The 24,329-nt window shown below is 31.2% G+C and overlaps 1 protein-coding gene across 1 annotated transcript in view; it reads right to left on the bottom strand.

The window, feature by feature from the left end:
• Positions 1 to 324: 324 nt before the first annotated feature.
• LOC126830760 (uncharacterized) overlaps positions 325 to 24,329 on the bottom strand; it is a 109,080-nt gene continuing 85,075 nt past the window's right edge. Inside the window, exons 14-27 of the mRNA XM_050561160.2 lie at positions 15,917 to 16,121; positions 15,568 to 15,699; positions 12,250 to 12,393; positions 8,623 to 8,854; positions 7,905 to 8,037; positions 7,160 to 7,398; positions 6,542 to 6,666; positions 5,350 to 5,594; positions 4,852 to 5,052; positions 4,057 to 4,230; positions 3,586 to 3,727; positions 2,923 to 3,087; positions 1,998 to 2,200; positions 325 to 1,743 (exon numbers count right to left, since the gene is read on the bottom strand). Coding sequence (XP_050417117.2) covers positions 1,048 to 1,743; positions 1,998 to 2,200; positions 2,923 to 3,087; positions 3,586 to 3,727; positions 4,057 to 4,230; positions 4,852 to 5,052; positions 5,350 to 5,594; positions 6,542 to 6,666; positions 7,160 to 7,398; positions 7,905 to 8,037; positions 8,623 to 8,854; positions 12,250 to 12,393; positions 15,568 to 15,699; positions 15,917 to 16,121 — 3,036 coding nt within the window. The 3' untranslated portion in view covers positions 325 to 1,047. The remainder of the gene's footprint in view (positions 1,744 to 1,997; positions 2,201 to 2,922; positions 3,088 to 3,585; positions 3,728 to 4,056; positions 4,231 to 4,851; positions 5,053 to 5,349; positions 5,595 to 6,541; positions 6,667 to 7,159; positions 7,399 to 7,904; positions 8,038 to 8,622; positions 8,855 to 12,249; positions 12,394 to 15,567; positions 15,700 to 15,916; positions 16,122 to 24,329) is intronic.

The raw sequence follows: 24,329 nt of genomic DNA, 5'->3' as shown, positions 1-24,329 counted from the left end.
TATCAAAATTTTATTAAGAATTTCTATTCACAGTTTAAATATCAGATATTATATTATCACACAAATAAGATGTATGAACATACTTCTAAATTTACAACATTAAATAATATACTATTATTGTATCAACACATTCTTCAATAATTTCTTTTATATACACATAATTCTATAAGATCGATTATAACCCTATTTATAATGTAAATAAATATCTACATAATGTAAATAAATACCTACATAATATAAATACCTATATAATATAAATAAATACCTATATAACAGAAATAAATATAAGTAATACTTTAACCATATATTTAAAAAAAACCCTAAAAAACAAACACAAGCAATATTAAATAACAAAATATATTCTATAAAAATTATATATTTTTTAAAAGTTAAACATTAAATATTTGAACATTAAATATAACTAAAGTTATTGCTCGAAATAAGTAAAATCTGTACCAAAACAAACTAGATATCAAAAACTTAATAACAAAACAAGATACATCATTTAAGCACACACCAAACACACCGATCTTTGTATTTCAAATACAACTTTTTCACTTAAGAATCATACTTGACAGTCATTATAGAGAGCACACACTCGGGTAATTTATTTTTTTTGCAAGTGTCCCCATGCTTATACTCAAATCCGTTTTACAGAAAAACCAAATTATAGTGAGGTTCTAGTTTATATCAATCATACCACCATAATAAAATCGATTATATATATATTATAAATATGTATTAATTTTACAACCATAATATTCACATCAAACTTAACCAAAATGGTAAATTAACAACACTAGTGGATAAAATGATATTAAATTAGTTTCATATATATTCAAAATTATGTATATTGTAAGTAATACAAATAGTCAATCACAAATTAAACATCACACGTAACACTTCATGGAGCTCAACAAGAAGAATATAGTTACACTCATTTCAACCATACATTATTGTGTATATCTAGCACTGGTTTTTAAAACTAAAAAAACATGAAAGAACATCAAACTGATTTATCACAATGCATAAATTGTCAAATATGTTTTAGAAATGGGTAACTTCCACATCTATAACGGCAGGTTGGTTGTCTGCAAATAAACTTTCTTCAGAATCAGACGCATAAGCAACATTTGTTGTTTCAGTTGATTCGTTGTATATGTCTACACTTTGTAACTCTACTTCCTGTTCTACACATTTCTCTGTATTCAAGAGTTCGTGATTACCATCATCATAACTATTATAACTATCATGGGAGGGAGAGGTTTGTAATTCGATGTCTTCGCTAACTGATAATTTCTGTAATGGTGACACGTTATGTATGTCTGGTCGTGATAAAATGCGATTATAATACTCAATTTCTGGACTCCATGACACTTTACGACTTGGACTCACTGGTGAACGCTCAGTGTCTTTGTTCCAGGATACTTTACGAGTAGGAACCGCTAAAGATGTGGTTTGCGTTAAGCTGTCTTGTTTGATTAATAAATTGCGTTTTGGAGGTAGTAAAGGATCCCGATATATTATTGAATGATTTAAACCTAATGAATATCTTCGGGTCTGAACGGTGGGAGAGTGTGTATTATTTTGTTTCTGCGTCCATGATAAACGTCGGATTAAAGTTGGACGATTTTCATGATGTAATTGAATGTCTGCATTCCAAGAAACTTTTCTTGTGGGTGAAGATTCTTTTGGTATTACTTGTACCAGTTCTGTATCTTTTTCTTTTGTTGGTGAGTTTACCTGAAAATTAATTTATTATATAAATGATACCCATCAAAGATTTGATTGAATCTTAGATGATTAGACCGTAGCTTAGGCATTTTGAATTGTTTTGTAAAATTTATGGTCCATATACCAAGATAAATGTTTCCAAGAAAAGATAATTTGTATTATACAGTTCATTCTACCAAGATAGCGATGTTTCCAAGAAAAGATAACTTGTATACAGTCCATGCTCAACTACCATGATCCCATAATAAAAGAAGGAAACTTACTTCAAATACTTCATCCTCTATTTGACTACTAGTACTAGCACTTAATGATGAAGATAAATCTTTACATAATGTACTTGTTTGTGTTTGTGTTGCAGCATCTTTCATCTCTACTTTAGGTCGTATTCTAGGCATTATAATAATATCATCTAAAGCACTTTCACTAGCAGAACATATTCTCTTCATACCTAGCTTTTCTATAGAACCTGTAATAATAAACAAAACATCATTATATTGCCCTGTATTTAATAATAGAACCTGTAATAATAAACAAAACATCTTTATACTGCCCTGTATTTTATAATAGAACCTGTAATAATAAATAAAACATCATTATACAGCCCTGTATTTTATCATAGAACCTGTAATAATAAACAAAACATCATTATACTGCCCTGTATTATATCATAGAACCTGTAATAATAAACAAAACATCATTATACTGCCCTGTATTTTATAATAGAACCTGTAATAATAAATAAAACATGTATATTTAATCCTGTATTTTTTTTTTAAAGCACCTGCAGAAGCAAGAGAATTTGAATTAGCCTTTCAAACATATAAAGTAAAATGTAATTTTAACAACTTTCCTTGCAGAAAGTTCCAATGATAAGAACATTTCTATACCCTGGTATCTGGAGCTTCACAACTTTTTTAAAATAGGCAACATGCATAAACAGGGAACTTATATTTACCCAATACAATTTCTCTCCATCCCATGCCGTGGAACTGAACTAAACCTGGGACAATTCATGATACTGGTCTTAATTAGTATACAGGACACAGTGACAGTGTCATGTTCTTATATACCACGAGAGGTAATTTTTTTCCAACAACATTTTCATCCTATATTCATTAGACACTTACAGTTGGATAGATTAAATGCAAGGATAAGAACAACCGAAAATTAGTATTACTATATACTTACTGGTAGATAGATTACACTGTGGATTACTATAGGCATGATTTAATATAGCTTGTTGTCTCATATCTAATGGTTTTTTAGTTCTAGGAAGACTGGGAGATACAGGTATTAAACTAGCTTGTGATAGACTAGGAACTCTTACACCAACAGTAGTAAACTCAACATGATCTATAATAAACAGAATATAGAACATATCAGAGAATACACAAGTTACTAATCTCATGGAATTTAACTTGTAATCTTGTATTTCATCGTTGATTATTACCAATAATGCTGTTATGGTTGTAGAATGGCTATCTCCAGCTTGATGTCATTCACAGACTTTATTTATTAACTTTGATGATATTTATTCAAATCATGACAAACATGTATTTCCATAGTCCATATAAAATGTTTAAAAGCGTGTGGAGTCACACATTACGCTATAGGAGAGATCACATAAACTTGTCACACTTTTTACCTCAAAGAAACAAGATATATGAAATTGGATGAAACACTCAAATCATAATTGTATGTTTCAGCCATATCTGGTATAATATTATTGTATTTGATTGCCCGCAAACTCTTATCTTTACTCAATTGTCCTCATTTTGTGGTAATGAGAGAATTCAGTTGTTCAAAATTCAATCCTGTATTCCCTAGATACTTGAATCTAGAATGAATTACCTGTTATTGTATTGAGAGCTGAATTATCCATTTCTGATGGAAACATCTGGGTATGAACAGCAGGATAATATTCTACATACTTCCAATGTTTTTCTAACGCAGGTCCCCAATCAGTCTCTGGTTGACACAATTTCTTTAATCTCTGGAATGAATAAATTGGTTAAGATAATTCTTGTCTTATTGCATAAAGGATTTTCATCAAAAATATTTTAAATTAGTAAAGATTAACACTAAGCTAATGAAATCAGTTCCCTGTGATAATAGATGAAGTTAAATCCTTAAATTAAGTTACAATATCCATAAATATACTGCTAATACATATAGTATCACTGGTAAAATTTTCATTATTTCAGATCAGTTAATTAGAAAATCATATAAATTGGGAAAGAAATTCTGATTCTATATTTTCTCGATGTCAGATTCTCTAATTAAACAAACAAATTATTGAAAATAAAATATTTAAGTACATACCTGTATTATAGAACCTTTTATAGATACTAATCTATAGACAATCCAGGCAAATACTGGTATAATACATATAGTAACTAGAATAAATCCTACAACTTCTGCCCATTCAGGGTATTTAGTCTCATCAAACTGACGTCTTAGTGGAATATAACCAACGGCAGAGAATATTAATATAAACTGAAATAAACAAAATCACAGTCAATACTAATGTTGTATTATTAAATTCATGAATAAACATGATTCTTCTAAAAAATAAATTAGATCTTTTAATAAGATCTGAACAAAGCAAGTATGAGTGTACTATGGGCCTGGAACTAAGCATAACGTCATTGCTGCCATCTTGGTATTGGAAAGTCATATTAAAAATGGGAGATGGAGGTCTGTCAATAGATGCCCAACTGTACAAGCGACAAGTATGCAAAGTTTCATGCTGAATGAACTTGAATTCATGGGGCCTTAGTCTTATTTCAAAGCGTGTCACCCCCAAGAACAAGACCAATAACAAGATGAGTATCAACTAGGGGCCTTGTTCCTGTTCTACAAATTGTAGGTTTAGTAACCTCCTTGGGCTTAGTTCCTGTTCCACAAATTGTAGGTTTAATAACCTCCTAGGACCTAGTTCCTGTTCCACAAATTGTAGGTTTAATAACCTCCTAGGACCTAGTTCCTGTTCCACAAATTGTAGGTTTAATAACCTCCTAGGGCCTAGTTCCTGTTCCACAAATTGTAGGTTTATTAACCTCTGGATGCTGATCTAATGAAGATATAATGGAGATTTATTTTATATTGGAGACTTACTGTAATAATACTAGGACTAACACCATACCACATGATTCTCCACCACCAACTAACTGGTGTTCCTATCATATGCATTATATCCTGACAAAACTGTTTAACACCATACGTCCATCCTATAGCTATACACATAAATACAGCATTTATCATAGGTGGAAACCCTGCTACAAACTCATCCATTAATTGTAATATATAAATACCACCCTGAAACATACATTATAAATACAATCCTACTGTTCTCAATCTCATATGAGGGAGATCTCCTACAGTAAGTTCCGGATTATTTGGACTAAGTTTTTGTGTACAGTGTAGCTAGGTTTTTGGAGCACGTGCATTTAATTGTGCAGATTTCCTGGACTGTTTATTTATTAAAGTAGAAAGCCAGCCACTGCAGTTTCATTATATTTTAATCTTCAAATAGCTGTTTATTCAATTGTGAAAGATGAATTGAAGTTTAATAAGTTGAATGTAAAAAAATAATCAAATATAAATGAGTCTCACCTGTGTTGTTAATGGAAGACCAAGTAAAAAGGCAGACAAACAGAGTACAAATAAAACTAGCACTCTTTTCTTACGGAATTTAGTTATATTCTCATCAATAATAGCTGTAACTATTGTCTCTACTGATGTAAACAATGTACTTAATCCCATCATAAACATCATTAGAAAAAATAATATGGACCACAGTGGAGATATTGGAAATGATAGAATGGCTTCTGGATACACAATAAAGGTTAAACCCACATCTATATAGAAGACAAAATATTTATTAGATAATGATATTTATAAAAAAACCCAAAAAACTATGTTAAAACGGAAACAACAACGAACAATAGCAATTTAAAAAGAAACAATAAATAAGTTATACATATTGCTAAAGACAGTTACACTGATCAGAAAAAATGTATTATTAGTCCAGATACCCATCCATAGAGTTTTAAAATTCTACCTCAATTATAAGCTGGGTAAATTAATAGAAGACAGACAGACAGACGGACAAACCCATTATATTGGTAATAGTCCCCTGCTTTAAGAAGAAATAATTTATTTTCAAAAGGTCAACTAACTAGCTGTATACTTGAGTTGTGACTGGCTGCACACATTCTGTATGCATGCACACATTTTTAAGACATGATGCTCAAACATTTATGACAGAAGTTGTAGTACCTTGGTTCTTTAACTTCTGCTTTCACATAAATGATATCAGACCTAGGAGAGCCGAAGCTCTTCCTGTATTTTTAAAATATGATTGAGTGGGAAATTCTTTCCTTTATTTAATAACAATCATATCGTTTGGTAATGGATCAATAGAGGCGTGTGACAGTGTGTAGGCGTTTGAATTTATACACCGTATAGAAAATCAGTGCACAAAGGGAAATAACTCCTCATAAGACATTATGATAACACAATTCACTGTAATTGTAAAATATATTTATCCTATTCTTTAACATGATATTAAATGATTCTGCACTGGACTTGACTTCTATGTAAGTTTTATTTCTCTTGCTTAACTAACAAGTGAAAATTTCTAAGATTTAATAAGCTCTAGATGTGTCAGGGGAGGTAACTGATAAAAAAAAAAAAATAACAGTTTGGCTACAATATGTCATTATCACTCCCACTTTAGGATTGGGTGTAAAATATATCATTTAATATCTGAATATGATAAAACCTTACAAATAATCTGTCCTACCTGATTTTATGACATTTTCTACAGATGTACCCAACTTTTTCCCTAAAACACCAATAACAGCAAACACAGCAAAACCTGCCATAACACTCATTAATGTATCACCTAAACATACCAATATGGCATCTCTGAAATCATAATACATACACAATGTCTTATACATCATTTAACCAAAAAATATATCCTTTTTTTATGTTGTTAATACAGTATAGTCTTAACAATCTCTAAATATTTTGTTTTGATTTCTCATGTCACCAATAACCATGCTCTATATTTGAAAGAATGGTTTGAGTCAATCATATTGTCTTAATAAAGATGTCAAATAAAGCAAACAATGGATAGGTTATGGAAGAAGGACCTTTGTGTAGACCCACAAAGTTTATAATCAGAATGAAATGAAGTCAAATTTTAAATCTGACATAAAAAACGTGACATTTTAATTATATTAAGCAAAAATAACCAGTTTTTGAGAGGAACATAATGCTGATATCATTATCTGGTAATGTATCTTATTTAAAAGTACAAGAAGTAAATTATGTGGCAGATCGCATTAATATCAATATGAATTTACATCAAATTAATTTCACGATGTATTTTTATAGTAAGTAAAATAAAGCGTACCTGTATATATTATTATGAAATTTATTATAACTGGCTAATGTTGTGAGACCACCGAGACATAGAGACAATGAGAAAAAAACTTGTGTTGCTGCATCTCCCCACACTCGAGGATGTCTTAATAACTCCCATTTTGGTGTTACATAGTATTTGATACCTTCTAAACAACCATCCATAGTCATACCACGTATCAGTAATATTAAAATAATTATGTAGGGAAATGTAACCATAAAATAAGAAATCTGGAAAAATAAATTGGAAATAATTAGTGATTACAGGAAATACCTAAACATAGTTGAGTAAGAATGGGATGAGTTATTTATGTCATGTTCATTCTAACATACAGTAATATTTATTTCTAGGATTATTTGTGTAAAGTGAGATGAAGAATAATCCTGGACATCAGAATTCCTACTGCCAAGGGATCTTTTACATGCACTACCAACAACTGACAGAGTGGGTACACATGTCTTGACAGTCCAACAGGGTGCTACCTGGGACAAGTGAGAACCAAGTTAGAAATTTACTGAATGTTCTTCTGTCAACGCCAGCATTTGTACCAGTCTATTTTGATTGTGTGTCCCATGACCACCGTGCCCCATCCCACCTTAGTTCAATAGGAAATGTCCTCTAAAATTGGCCTTTTTTGTATGAGAACTTATAGCATTATATATAGTAACTGGTATATGATTATCAGACAGCAAATACAACTTTTATTAATAAATATAGATTGTCTACATATACATACCTTTCCAGACAGCTGTATACCTTTTACTAAACATATAAAGATAATAGTCCAACACATCAATAGACATAGAGCTAGCTGCCATCTTATTGATCCTAATTCATGTATACCTGGTGACACATCTAAAACTGATAAACTGAAAACCAAAAATAAAAGTTGAATATCTCATATGAAAGACTCTATACATGATTTTAGCGCTATAAAATTCCTAGTATTATCTAGCATGGTTATTTTGCTTTCATAATTAAATGTTAAATAATCAAACTGTTATTTGAATACATATTAGCATGGATTAAGCCGTGAGATATTTTATATTTTCCCAAAAATGCACTCATGCATCATTACTTTGACAATTAATCCTCATATATGGTCATTTATTTTACTGGCAGACTGAAAAGACACATCCTCATTCACAATCAGTTAAAAATTGAAACTTTATCATCACACCATGGTAGAAAGTGATCAAGGGCAATAACTCGCTGAAATAAGCTTGTCTCACTAATGTAAACAAAATTCATAAATATAGCTACGTTGGATGATGTATGTATTCTGTAGTGTTCAAAAGGCATTGTGGGGGGTGGACAGACAGACTGATGGACAAAGGTGACAACAATATTTGACCCCATTTCAATATGCAAGCATAAACAGAGGATGAAAGAGTCATCTAAATTATAAGAAGTCTTATCACTGATTTCATTTCAATCTCCCTGGATATACTTACTAGAAATACTCCTCACTAGGGCTGGTTCTATGGTGGTGTAGAAATTTAGGATCTAAAACTTCATTACCAAAAGCATCTTGTAATTCTTTAATACACTGTACTATTTGGGTAGTATTATACAGAGTACAGTTAGTTAATACACTACTACAATTACTGTCAAATTCAGGTGATTCTGCATATGTTAGATTTACACCTGAACAGTTAGATACCTCATATTTATTTATATGACATTCTGAAGAATAAAAAACAAAGCAAGATTGACTAATAGAAAATTTTAAAATATAAATTGTGTTATACTGAGAACATAATATCTGTCTCCATTCTATCAATGGTCTGAATTTTATATTTGGACAAGGAACTATGCCCCAAGTGCTACTCGTCTTATTGTTATTTTTCTTGTGGGTCAAACTCTTTGAAAAAAATCCAAGGCTCTGCCAATTCAAGTATAATCAATAAGAAACTTGAAAGTCTTGTTCATTGGACATTTGTGCATTGATTGACGGACATCAATTTCCAAGATGGCTGTGATGACGTCATGCTCAGTTTCTGATGAAGTATGCTCGTATCTCTAATAAAGGTACAAACAGACTAAATCAGACATCAGCTAATGTAAATCTAAATTAAATGACTACCTCTAACCGATGAGAAAGAAGGGGAGGGGGGCACACAAATGGTTTAACACATGTACACTTAAGATCATTATAAGGTCTGTCACTGAGTCAAGTGGAGTGATTTCAAAACGTCCGCTTATACGTGACAAGGAATAGGGTTGCCTGTCCAACTTTGTGGGCTTTCCACAGGTTCTTGGTTACTTCCCACTGCTAAAAACCCCGTATGGACATGTCGTATGGACATTAAAACACTTTCCCCTCTTACCCCCCCCCCCCCCACCCGAGCCAGTATGACATATATTTATAGTATACTGTACTATAATTTTGACTTTCCTTGTTCAAGTATGGAGCAGACAAGTAGAACATTAAATCCCATGGCCAGACCCCCATGAGTCACCGAGGCTCTGGATGGATGAATGGATGATGGAAGCAGGACATGACAGTATAGAAGTACAAATTCAATGTGAGTGTATAACAAAAAGGGTACTATAATTATTCAATACTGCTATACATGGATCGGTGGACAGACATTGGGTTTTACATCCACTCACTACTAACAGGGTCATATCAGGACTAACATATATATAACTTCCTGACTTAAGTCAGAAATGACCTTCCTAATGTATTATTTTTTCATGACATACCTATGTCGAATAATTGTCTTTATATCCTGTATTTATCAATCAGTGTCAGTCACATGGTTATAAAGCTGACAACATCAGCTAGATATATAATATGAGACCATATTTCTTATACAACAGCTTTATTATATATAACTTATACATAATTCATAGATATTTAATATTCTATTCAAGTCATTTATATTGGTATTAGCTACGACTAATAATATTCATCCAAAAAATAAAGGATTTCAGTTCTTAAGAAAAGCCTTTGACCTGTAGAGGGATTATAAACTTTTGACAGGGGCAGTAATTCTGTTTATAATTTATTTTAACAGACTATCTGCTGTATATATATATGTATGTTTTAATTTTGTAAACATCAATCAAGACACTTTATTTTCAGTAAATCTTTTGTTATGTTTTAGTTTATGAGAAGGAATGCCGGGGAAGAAATACATAAATATGAAGTTGTATTTACTCTTTTTATATACATTAAAAAACATTTTATTATTCTTATTTATGTAGTAGGACGTTAAGCCCCATTTCATTTCATTTCATTTCTTATTTATGTGAATTTAACCATGTCATGACAATTGTGTCTTCAAATTACGGGTACAAATGATGTCTAGTATTTAATATCCTTCCTTTCTAATAATTGTTTCACTTAATGATTGTTCATATAACAATGACTATTTATTGGTTTGTTTCATATAGTACTTAGCTATCTCATAAAAAATACTTAATTATAATCTTAAAAATGAAATAAAGAGAAGGAACAAATCAATGGGGTTGTGATGGATAAGACCTTAAACTGGAATTGCAGCTTTTTATGACAAAAGTCTTCACACTTTTTCAAGTGGGAGTTTCTACAGAGCTGACAAGGGAAGGTGGGTCAATTAGTAGTACATGTAAAAGATCCCTTGACAGTTGGAATTCAAAGAAGAGCTAACAGAAACACCTCTGCCCAGGCAAAATATAAATAAATATTACTGTAATGTCAGTCTGAGAAATGATCTAAGTAAAGTATTAAAGAGATGTTAATCCACCTTCCATTCATGGGGGTGTGTGTCGAATGGTTGGCGTGTGCGTGTTGCATCATTAGGTCTGTCATTGAGTCAACTGGCGTGGTTTCTATTCCCCGGTCGTACATGACAAGGAGTAGGGTCGCCTGTCCAACCTCGTGGGTTTTCTCTGGGTGCCCTGGTTTCCTCCCACTGCTAAAGACTCCTACGCGTACGCGAATTTTTGAATTAAAATTGAACCATTAGTCTCGAAATTACCTAGTTTGTGTTGAGTGAACATTAAACCCCATTTCTCTCTCTCCCACTTATTAGTCATTGAAGAAATTCTAATTAAAGAAAAATTTGTATTCTATATTAAATTGAGCTGAAATTTTGGATTGAAGAGTTTCAATCAAGCATACAATTTATTGATTATAAACCAAGAGATAAATTTATTTATATTGTATATGAATAAATAATAGATGACAATTAAACATTAGAATCGGGGAAATTTCTAATTTGTGCTACAATTAAACATTAATAAGCAAAACAGAAAATTCTTTAATTTATAAATGAATTTTCTAGACTGAATAAAATCTATATTTCTTAGCTCCAAATATAATTTAATTAACATTTGATCTTTATTTTGTTCTGGTATTATTCATTTTTTATTTTTGTTCATGTACATATTCACAGTTAATACAGTAAGAAACAAAAATCTACACTAATTTAACTGATAAGTCGGACAATATATTCCATATCTGGCTGTGAAATTGTCTAGCGAAGAAGAGCATTAGATTAAATTTTGTGAAAAAATTAAGTGGAATACAAAATTACGTATATACCAAGTTGAGACTGGAACAACAACAAAAAATATAGCTGAGCACAATCAATGATATCTGATTATTTTGAAATTGAACCGGGTTAAATAAACAACATGGTGATTTATTAGGAATAAATCTAAACAATGGAAAAAGCTTAATTTATAGTCATAACACTGCATCATTGATGTTCTGTTCAAATGGCTGTAGAACTAGTTAGGGTACATTTCATTAAACACGAACTTAGTTTTGTTAGTGTGCAGTGATGTTAATATATACCCATTTTTAAAAAGTATATAGAATCTATTTCATAGATCCATAACAAAATTTCACCACATTTTAGGATATTAAGGGATGAGAACACTCAAACAGTACTGTATCATTTATTACTTTAAATAAACAGGAAAAGTTTCCTGATACTGTATCAAAAAATGTTTGACATTTATTGTAATTATGATTTAATCAATTCTTTGAACTGGCATGATCTTTGATCACAAATTCCCTTTAAAAGATTAAATATCATCTAGATGCCAAAAATACATATACAATAAAATGAAAAAAGATTACTTACTGTCAGTATTCCAAGTATTGTTACAAGACTGCCAGGGTAGAACAGATGTCATAGACGTAAATAAATAATACGCTGCCCAAGCATTCACCATATTATAATATACAGCTACAAACATAGACACCACTACCATAGCATATCCAATACCTTCAATCATGAAAAAAATTAGATATAATTATTACTATATACACCTATATATTACTAAATCATAAAAAAACAATCTGGATGAGATCATAACCACAGAGATCAATCTGATTGAGATCATGACCACAGGGACCAATTTGATTGAGATCATAACTACAGAGATCAAACTGATTGAGATCATAACCACAGAGATCAATCAGATTGAGATCATAACCACAGAGATCAAACTGATTGAGATCATAACCACAGGGACCAATTTGATTGAGATCATAACTACAGAGATCAAACTGATTGAAATCATAACCACAGGGATCAATCGGATTGAGATCATAACCACAGGGATCAATCTGATTGAGATCATAACCACAGGGACCAATTTGATTGAGATCATAACTACAGAGATCAAACTGATTGAGATCATAACTACAGAGATCAATCGGATTGAGATCATAACTACAGAGATCAATCTGATTGAGATCATAACTACAGAGATCAATTTTATTGAGATCATAACTATTAGTTAGTTAGTTACAGGTCTTTTAAAAAAATCTAATGTTCATAACTAAACAAATCTTAATTGCAGTACATTTAGTTATATAATATTTGCAATGTTGGATGTATGTTGGGTTTATTTGTTATTTTATTAACTATGCAGATGGTGTGTTCAACAGTCAAAAATGAAACTAAATATAGGTTAATAAATATTGCTTGATTTTGTTTTTTGATATCTAAATTTGATCATTGAGCTTGCACAATCACTAGTCAAAATAACGCTTTAGATAGATCAATCAAATTCGACACCTCATTTTGACCCAAATTTGAGATATTTAGCTCCTCTATGGGCTACACTATTATTTAAAGGGTCCAAGATTTTGACAGAAATAGTTCAAAATTGTGAAATTTGCAATATTCAACATGGTTTCTTGGGTAACTGACTACATTTATTCAAAGAATTGCACCAATATTGAAGAAAGAAATGTCATCAGTTTCAGACTTTCCCCCAGGCAAAATTGTGTTACAAGTTACAAGAAATTTGAAGTACATATTATCTGCTTGAATTACCCCTTCATTAGACATATTTTCTCACATTATTTCTACATGAGAAACATGAAATTAAAAATATGACTTCAAAGATAAATATAGTGTTATAGATCATGTTATAATTTTACTTTTTGTTCGCTCTATGTGTATTACTGTAAACCATTTGAAAGAAAAATCTGTAGGAGGAGCTGACTGTTCCCTTTTTATTTATTCACTTCCAAGTTTCCATAAAGATTCATTATGCAAGAGCTGAATCCGCCTATTGCAGGTCTTTTTTCTGACTTCCAATGTTATATAAATGATTATCTAGACATTTGTTCACATGACAATCCCATAATCAACTCTCTTGACCATCAGATGTCATAGACTGAATGTATTAGAACATCCACCATTTTTAATAAATTAACTTTAAAATAGATAATAGAATCTTTGTTTATTATCACAGCAATGGTACTTGACAATCGAGACTATCTTGTCAAAACTACAAACACTCATAACTTTGCTCAGAATTCTGTATTTTGACTGAAATTTTCAATATATTCAATTTTTCATTATCCATTTTTGAACTATTAGAGCAAATTAACTAAATTTCTCATAATGCATCTTTAAGTGAAAAAAAAGTCTAAAAAAATAATTCTTGTGAAGCAGTGGAGACATAATTATTTTATGACTGTGAAACAATGATGACTGTAGATGGACAAACAATACATTGTAAGTTATCAAAGAAGTTTACACTTTTTGTGTGTTAAAATTAACTTTTTAAAACTAAAATACATCAATAAAAGTTGCTTAATCAAATTGTAACAGCCAGCTCTGTTATCTAATCTTACGTAATGCATCTTAAAAGTTAGAATATAAGTAGGATGGTTTGGTTTAGTTTAATATCATCAATTTATGAAATGTAGTTTAATACCCTACTGTTCTGCTCTAACTGGGATAATGAAGACAGCATCAATTTATAACACTGGGATATCAATTTTTTTGATAGATATCCCTGTTTTTGTAATTTTAAAAACTATCTATCAATAGTTTGTGGACATCATAATTACACCAGCTCAGTAGCCATAATAATGGGGTTTAATGATCACTTGACACAAACTAGGTCATTTCAGAACTAACATATGGTTTAATTTTATTTCAATAATTCGCTTGTGCGTAGTGGTAAAATTATTATTTGTAAAATAAGCCACTTATTTTGATTAAAATCTGTAGTAACTATTTTTCTTAGTAAAGTCTTCGTGAGCCAAATTATTTTGCTTGATGTCCAAAGATGGGTGATGGCACTGATCTCACCAGGGTCTTTTAATTTTTGTGATGATCAAAATATATGAATTATAGAAAATAAATATTTGATGATTTCTTTTTGTGGGGGATCAAGAGTCTGTCTATCAGACATTTCATGGTAATCATGAAAAAATCAAATAAATTACGCAGAGAAAACCATCCCACTGTGTTCACGTAATCTAAATCAACGGCAAATTCAATTATCTAAATGGTATGGTAGATCCTGATAACCAGAGAAATCGAAGTCTGGATTTAATAAAACGTGGGTTGCAAAATAGCTTTATCCCCAAAGATTGCAAAATGAAGTTTTTTAGAGATTGAAATTGGACAAATGGAAAAAAGGCAACAATCTTCTTTAATTAACTCTTAAAATCAGTTACAATTACAGAGGCAAAGTAAACTGATGCAGGAATATTTTTGACAATACATAAATACTGATAACTACCTGGTATTTTCATTTAGTCAATATAAACAAACCTTGTAAAATTCTGAATAAAATTTCATTAATATCAGAATAACTATGATGTAGCTGAAAGTATAGCCCAGGACTTTTCAAATATATGATTTTTTTGGCTTGACTTCACCTGCATTCAGTATAACACATCAGAGTAACAAGGGTTAGGGATAGGGCAAGGCTTGATAGTTAATTGTGAAATTTTTGGGATCAGATTCTGAAATCGATCAGTTGTATAGATGATCCTTTGATGTGTAATTTTTAATAATAACTGATTTTAAATAATGTACATTGACTGACAGGTGCATTCCTCATTTGATCAACTTCACCTTGACAGGTACACATTACCGAAATATAAGCCCTGGTTTAACATATACTAACATTGTAAATCTTCTTACCTTTAAATAATGGAACAGCTTTCCATATTGTTATTGGTCCTAAACTTGCATATTGACCAAAGGCTAGTTCCATATAGACCAGAGGTATACCACAAAATAATAACATTATTAGATACGGGATGAAAAATGCTCCTGTTTAGAATTGAAAAAAATAACAACAAACCAAATATTAATAAAAATTGCCATCTCTACTACATAGAATCATAAATTTGAGTATTGCTTTTGGTAAACAGACTACTGTTTAAAATCTTAAAGACATTTTGGATCGTCTGTACTTTGATTAGAAAGAATTTTTTTCACAATAATCAATTAGACAAAAAAGTAAAGAATTAGAGATATACATGCTTACCTCCACCATTTCTGTAAACCAAATATGGAAATCTCCATACATTTCCTAATCCAACAATATATCCTAAACACGATAGAACAAAATCCAAACGGTTACTCCAATTTCCACGGAGTTTGTTTTCTTCATCACTGGAATCATCATCAGAACTCGACAGGGTCAAATCTGACAGATATCCAACCATAGTATCCGAATCCCTGCGCTGTTGCTGTAAAAGATTCAAGGCATCCATTTTGAATTTTCTTTTTCCTTGTTTGAAGCTTATAATTGGTTAATAACAGCCTACTTGTCACATTTAACTTTCGGTTGAAGTATTACATGATCATTAATCAGCGTTCACATGTCAATTTCTTTAGTTGCACTTTGTAAATACGAACAAACAAGTCTACCAAACGGTTCTCTCGTTACACTACAATCATGTTCCTTAACACGTCTGCTTATATATAGGATAAAGAGAACACATAAAAACAAAGAATCATTATTTCATTCTGATCAAGCAAAAATGGTTTTGAATACGACAGCTAATTCTTCTGCTATGATGCATGCAAGAGGGTATTGGATTTCTTCAGTTAGTATTCCCCGAGTTTCAAATATTTATAAGTCGAATTATTCATCTATAGGATGTGACAATTACAATGATCCCCCATCTCAATTCTTCATCAAAATAAGAAATGAACTGGTTATATATCTTATACATCACAGAAAAATATTTTCAAGATGAAATTAAAGTCAACACTAAAACAATGTCTTGATATCACAAGTAATTTAAGATGATGTCATCTCACATGTCAAACTACCAAACCACTCAAAACAATTGTCCTAAAAATAGCCAATAATCTGCTGCAATTCCTTTCATCCTACGTTCAACTTGTCACATTCAAATGAAATCTACAATATCTAAATCCAATAAACTTGTGTTATCTTTTCTCTTGGGTTCTCAAAACAGACGTCAAAACTCGTATCTGTTGACAGAAAGGTGTTGAAGAAGTAAACACGTTCAGAATTTCATTACGTAATTGGCTTCCAACAAGTCGCCCCAAATTAAGTGCTTGATTTGTTCATGAATAAAATAAATCATGTCCGACCAATATATCACAATGTCCGTCTACAATGAGAACAGAAAAAGTCCATTATGAAAGATTAAATCTCTTGGAATGTCCTATCCTTTTCCAAATATAAAACTATCCTTTTCATTCTATCTTAGAACTAATCCTCCAGTCAAAATCAAACAAATTAAACATTTAGTTCTTATTCTTTCCAAATTTCACTAGCAAGCAACACATGAACCAATACATTTACACTGTTGAATTTGTGTACTTGGACTAAAATACTGTTATGTGTACCATTACGTGTAAATTTATGCAGACATAAATTCATCAGCTTGAACCCATCCATCTTTTCTCTTTAATAAAAAACACATCAAGAATGACAAGATATTCTTCAAAAGCATGCTAGATAGTTTTACACAATAAAACACATTATTCACTGCTTAACAACACAATATAAATTCACTTCTATCTCACATATTTTTTCCAAAATTATTTTTTACCACATCCACTTGTGAATCATTCTTAGAGAAAATAGAAAATACTATTGAGAATCACCTTGTACTCTTGTCAATTCTGCAACAATTTTTAGGCTAGAGAGATTCTAACACAAAATAGCTAATGGGTGTAATGGGTGTAATTATCTGAACATATAATAAATTGCCATAGTCATTTTGAGACTTGAGGTGTCAAGAAAATTAAAACAGAAATACCAGATCATCCAGTTTATTCTAATATACAAATATACATGTATGTGGTACTTTATTGTCTGTATATAAAATATTATATATCACAAGATTATTGGGACCTTTGTACAACACAACAAAGTTATAAATAATAACTGGATTTCACGCTTCGTAGTCTTATTATTAGTGCACACAGGTATATATATATATATAGTTTGAATGTATTAATATAATCTATGATTCGCTGTAATGGTAATATGATTTTTCTAACACCATTACAAGTATGACAGAACCCTTTTAATTTATTCTAATTAAAAATGATCACCAGCAACTACAAACATTATTTTTATAAACTAATTAAGAAAGGAAATCAAGAATCAGTGATTAATTTTTGATATGTTTTATAGAGTACAAGTTGAATGTTTTTAAGGGATACCGATATCTCTCAGCAAGAAAATAAAACTAATGTTAATCATAACATCTTTAAATAACTTTAGAGTCACCTAATTATTGAAAATCCAAACACTGACCCACCATGATTCCTGGAAACCATTTTAAAATTATATAATTCCTAAATTGAAAGTAACAATGTGTATATCTCAATGATGGCATGGCAGACTTTTCTCAAATTCATTTATCTTAATATTCCTGGTGTGATTGTATATTGAAATTACATTAAATGCCACCAACTAATAATAGCTCTGTGTAATGCCACCAACAAATAATGGCTCTCTGTAATGCCACCAACTAATAATAGCTCTGTAATGCCACCAACTAATAATGGCTCTCTGTAATGCCACCAACTAATAATGGCTCTCTGTAATGCCACCAACTAATACTAGCTCTGTATAATGCCACCATCTACCTCGCTATTAGCTTTGTAATGCCAGAGAATGATTTACAAAACTCATTATGAAATCAGTTTTTACATCAAGTAAGAAAGTCACCTGCCTCAAGCTATTTTATGGAAGAAATTTATATTTTAATTGATTAACTATTTCTTCCTACACTGTAACTAGACAAGACATAAAAATAAGACAGATATATTCTGGTGACGTTCAGAGTAACACATTATTTGTGATGTATGTGATGACACACACTAACTGTTTGTCATTAAATAACATGCAAAAACAAATTATTCAAAACAAGAAAATATACTGTTGACGAACAAGAAAATATACTGTTGACGAACAAGAAAATATACTGTTGAAGAACAAAAAGTATACTGTTGAAGAACAAGAACAAATCATAATCTAAAACATGTCTAATTTAATTCGGAAAGAAATAGAGATTATTAGGCTACACCCTATTTGAAATGAAAGTATAAAATAATTTCTGCACAATGTTATTGTCATAATTTGACCTTTTAGCATAGTTCAAATCTTTGTGATGTTTAGAGATGTTAGCAGTACAGAACTCCCACATCAGTTTCTCATTTACACAGCAGTTTTTATCATGAATGCCACTAATAAATTTCACTGTCGGACTGGGTGGGAAATGAGAGAAACTCACAAATCCAATCCATTTTAAAAGTTCAACAAAGACTGGAGCATGTCAGGCCCAATTATAAGTGCACCAGAGGTAAAATCAATGTCAAGAAATCCTGCTGATCAAGATTTTAAAAATCCCAGTAAATATTAAAAAATTCCAGTTAGAACTTGTACTGCTTTTTTAATCTCTAAATGTCCAAATCTGAATGGAGATAAAGATGGAAATAACTTATCTGAAATCTTTGAAAATTGATTCGGTTCTACCTCATGCTCTTATGAACAAATTAACCAAGTTTTAAAGTAATGAATAAAGAACTCTTTTCTGAATTGTGTAAACACGATTTCACAAATTTGAATATAAACAAAGAGAATAATTTATGACTGGAAATTTGAAATTTCGTAAATCAATTTGGTTCTTACTTATACCCTTATGAACAATTCCATCAGATTTTCAAAAATTCTATGAATAGTTCAGTCCTATCACGTCCATGTGATTTTGTAAGTCCAAACATAATTTTATGAACATAATTTTATGAACATAATTTTATGAACATAATTTTATAATTTTATGAACATAATTTTATAATTTTATGAACATAATTTTATGAACATAATTTTATAATTTTATGAACATAATTTTATAATTTTATGAACATAATTTTATAATTTTATGAACATAATTTTATGAACATAGATTTATGAACATAATTTTATGAACATAATTTTGTGTAATTGAAAAATTAAAAATTTGGTAGAATTACTCCTTATGACCACATGAAGCATCCCTGCAAATTGAAAAGAATCCTACAAAACAAGTGATATCAAGAAGTTTGGCTGAATCATGCTAGATACCGGATAGATCCATGAATAATTGAGCTAAAAGTATATTTGCACTTGTCATGCTTGTGCGTCCTCTTTTCAGAACATCTGATACCACTTCTCATTTGAGATAACATCGACAATAAATTTTCATTGTAACTTAATCCACTGGACTGGTGACTTTTGGTGGCATATAGTCCTCGAGCGTAGCAGTGGCAGGTGTCATACAAGACAGGGTATGCTGGCTCTTTCTAGAACACTAGATACCATTTCTCGTTTGAGTATTTCACATAGCTAACAAAAATTTGTTGTAGTTTTTCTGTCAAAAATTCATATGTCAAGTTTTTATTTCCTGTTATTAAATATCACTTATTGGCTTTACACAATTACGGATATAGTCCATAAACCGGAATACATATTGAAATTATTCATCAATGGAAAAAATATTTACCTTTAAAGTAGCGAAGTCACTAATTCAATATCATCCAAAGTCTTTGACATTGAAAACACAAATTATTTGTCAATTTAAATCAACATTGATGTTGTGATCTTACCGGGTAAAGATGGGTTTCTGATATCCCATATTTAAGACAAAATAAACACTTTACTATTGGTACACGAATCGTGTACCATAATGCGTTTCAATGCTATTTGTAACAAGGGACTCGAAAAACGAGGCTAGACATATTCCACAAGTCATGTCAAACAGTGACGGCATATTCTTATCTGGAGAGCACGCGCAATAAATACTATTGGCGTACACTGGAATAACCGGATGCTAGAGATTGCCATTCGATTGAAACTTCTGGCGTATTTGACCGAACATAACTGATTTGAAATTAGAGTAAAAACAGAAACGATCGAATGTAAATCAATTTATATACATTCATATTACATTATTATATACGTTGTGACCCATTTGTGTCAATTTCTAGGTCCCAAATATTAGGGATTTAGCTCTTTAACATATAACAATACTTGCTATAGGTAATTACTCTATTTTACTTTTCAAAATTTTCATTGTAACTTAAACATTTATTCTGCAATGAGACTTTTTTTTTGTGACATGAATCTAAAAATATACCTGTAACACAAAATGTGCATTCTTCAACAATGACTTTTACATGTGTTGACAAATGAATTTTTACTTTTGTTATTGTATTGATTTTAAAGGTCTATCTTACGTCAAGCAAACTATCATACCGAATGATTCATTAAAGTAAGCCCCAAAACATATTTACTAGTCTTATTGGTCGATATTTTTGCTTTTAGTCCGAATTATATTCAAACATTTCCTAATGTTAGCCCAACACTCTACAGATCTGACAAATGATGAACCATGCCAATATAACCTCTAATATTGACCAACTATTAACAAAGCCACTAACTTCACATAGAGATCAATTTTGAGCAAGAAATTGTATATTTCAAACTATTTGCTGTAATTATGTTTTACTTTTATCTCAGATTGATTTTACTTAATTTTCATATTTACCAATCAGATTTTTAAGACCCTTTTATCAGAATGTCCTTCTTTAAGTTTAATTGTAGATGAACCAGCTGCTGCCAGGCAGGATACAGCCACATTTCGCAAGAGATAGATAGAAGACAAGCTAAAACAAAAAGCGATTTTTCATGCAATTGTAGTAGGGTGCTATATTCTCTTTAACTATTTTAGTAGGGTGTTATATTCTGTTTAAAGATTTTAGTCAGTTTCCATTGTCCTGTTTATCCAGCTAGCCTTGTATTTCCAGTAGTTATAATTACTTTAGTTTAAAGATGCTATTGTAAGATAGTGAGTAGATTTAAGTGTCTTAGAAACCTGCTTTGTTTATCCTGGTTACTAACTTCACTCTTTTATTTTCTGGTCAACTATCAACATCTCTACTTAATTACAGCACAATTAATCATTTGTTTCAAGTGTTCCTAATTGTGTTGTCTATAAAGTTTACAACTCTATGGTCACATTTATTTTCCTGGAAAGCACCTGTCTTAGGTGGTTTTTTTGTTGTTCTGTAAATATTATATTGTCCTGTAATAAACTGTTGTTAACTGGTCTCAACTGTTATGTGCAACCCCGACCTGGAGTCGATTATGCGATCCTCCTGCTACACAATCAAGGACCATCATTCAGGAAGTTACAATCCGATATGCACGAATATCGACAGGAAACAAAATCTTTTGATTTTAAAGGTATATTTAAAGTTTCATCAAAATCGGCTCAAAATTGTGACTTCTAGAAGGTCTACAACCTTGATATACCATATATACACTATTTGCATTTTGTCCAGCAGTTTTGGTCCGATTTTCACGAAATTCAAACTCAACCATCATTAGTGTGTAACGGTGATATATTCAAACGTTTTTTTAAATCGGATAAAAATGGTTACCTCTAGAGTGACCACAAACTAAAAACGTGATTTTTCATACAATCAAGGGCCATAATTTAGGAAGTTATGATCCGATATGTGCGAAATTTGAAAAGAACCCAGATCTTTGGGTTATAAACATCATATTGGTTTTGCTTAGCAAGGCTTATTTTTGAAAACACAAATTTTAACTTATTTTGAAAAGGACAATACTTTACTTATTTTGAAAAGGACAATATTTTACATATTTTTGAGAGAAAAAAAATTACTAAAAAAAACAAACCTAAAGTAATTTCTGTTGTGCATTTCTAGATGAACCCACAAGTGAAATTCTCACTAAATTTGTCATTCAAAATCTTACAGGTTAAAAACTCAAAAAAAATTCAGTCATAAACAGAATCATTCATTCATAACTAAACACAACATACAGATATATATGGATAAAACTACTTCTCTGTTATTTAATAACGACGTTTCGTAACACATGCAAGTTAATGACAAACATACGTTTGTTCGTTCCTGAGGTTTTACGTATATTTCCACCTAGGGTGATATCACAGACAAGACAACCATACATCCAGTAGACGTGGTACAAGGGTTAATCAGCGAACTGGATGTATGAGATGTGTTGTTGACGTTTGGGAAAGTAGGACGAGGGGAAATGTGTAGGGATTGAAGTGCTGTAAAGGGATAGTTAGATGTATTATGAATGGTTAGAGTGGCTGTGGTGTTACGGTGAAATACTATGCCGCCACCGTAACACCACAGCTTTATGATTTGTTAGACAGGAGTGATGTAATGGGTGTCAACAACTGGGTATGCTGGTACCGTCGCAACGTAGCCGTGAAATATATATTGTGGGTTTGTTTAGTAGCAAATCGAGCGTGAATCAACTGAGTTTGTACTGAAAAATTTTTGAGTGATATGTATGAACTGTCTTCACACATTCGGTTTATAATTAGCGATACACAGGTAGTACAGTGGCAAGTGTTGTACTTCACAGACTGCTTACCTCCGAACTACCTCCGCACGAAATCCCCGATTTGGGTACTTGTTAAAAGAAAAAGAAATAGTACCTGTGCGCATGCCAGTAAAAAAACCCTAAGAGTTCGCGCATAAAAATGCCCGAACGTACCAGGCGCCAGGTCATCCAGTCAGTCTATTTATACATATTTTAGCTCACACCAAGCTAATTAACAATAAGAAACCATTGAAGTGATAATTTCAAGCAACCATGATAACAATAATAAGGCCTTTAAAACCACATAATAAGAGATAATTAAAACTTAACAGTCAAAATAAAAGATAATCAGTGCGTGATAAATTAACAGGGGAGTTCTGAGGATCTACGATCAACATTCATGTTGCGAACAGAAGTGGTCACACGATAGACTTAAACCAGGCCTTGATATATATCTTACCAAACAAAGTCTTCTTTCATTTAAAAAACCTCCAAGAAATATATGTGTGAGTGTGCAGCAAAATAGTGCACAAAAGTGACAACACCCTAAATTTATTTCATTTATAATAGCAGGCTTGTACTGCATTTTTAATCACCTGTACATTCATACAGGTGTTAACTAATTTAAAAATATTGTACTTGAGAATCACAACAGGTATGTATTACAGCTATGCATGATACATCATCAAACACCCAAAATCAGTGAGTGGTGATGCCAACTTTGGTCTACAGCATTGAAAAAAAAACTAAACAAATTTCTATTGAGAAAGATATACATGCCTGACACAATTCTTTTTTTCCCCAGAATCACTTCTTATTGGTGGAAAGTATGTTTGATGTGATTGTTTTTTTTAAAGGGACAAAAACACAAACTATAGATACGCACTGACTCAAGTATCAACAAATTTCATTCCAACTTTTGTGTACTTACATCACTGGTACCTCAAATATCATCGAATTTCATTATAATTTTAGTTCAGGTATGTCACGCTATCACAGACTCAAATATTAACAAATTTCATTCTAACTTTAGTTTTAGTATGTC

This window comes from Patella vulgata, chromosome 8, assembly GCF_932274485.2.
Source record: "Patella vulgata chromosome 8, xgPatVulg1.2, whole genome shotgun sequence".
Lineage (NCBI taxonomy): Eukaryota > Metazoa > Mollusca > Gastropoda > Patellidae > Patella > Patella vulgata.
This window is presented reverse-complemented; position numbering and strand designations above follow the sequence as displayed.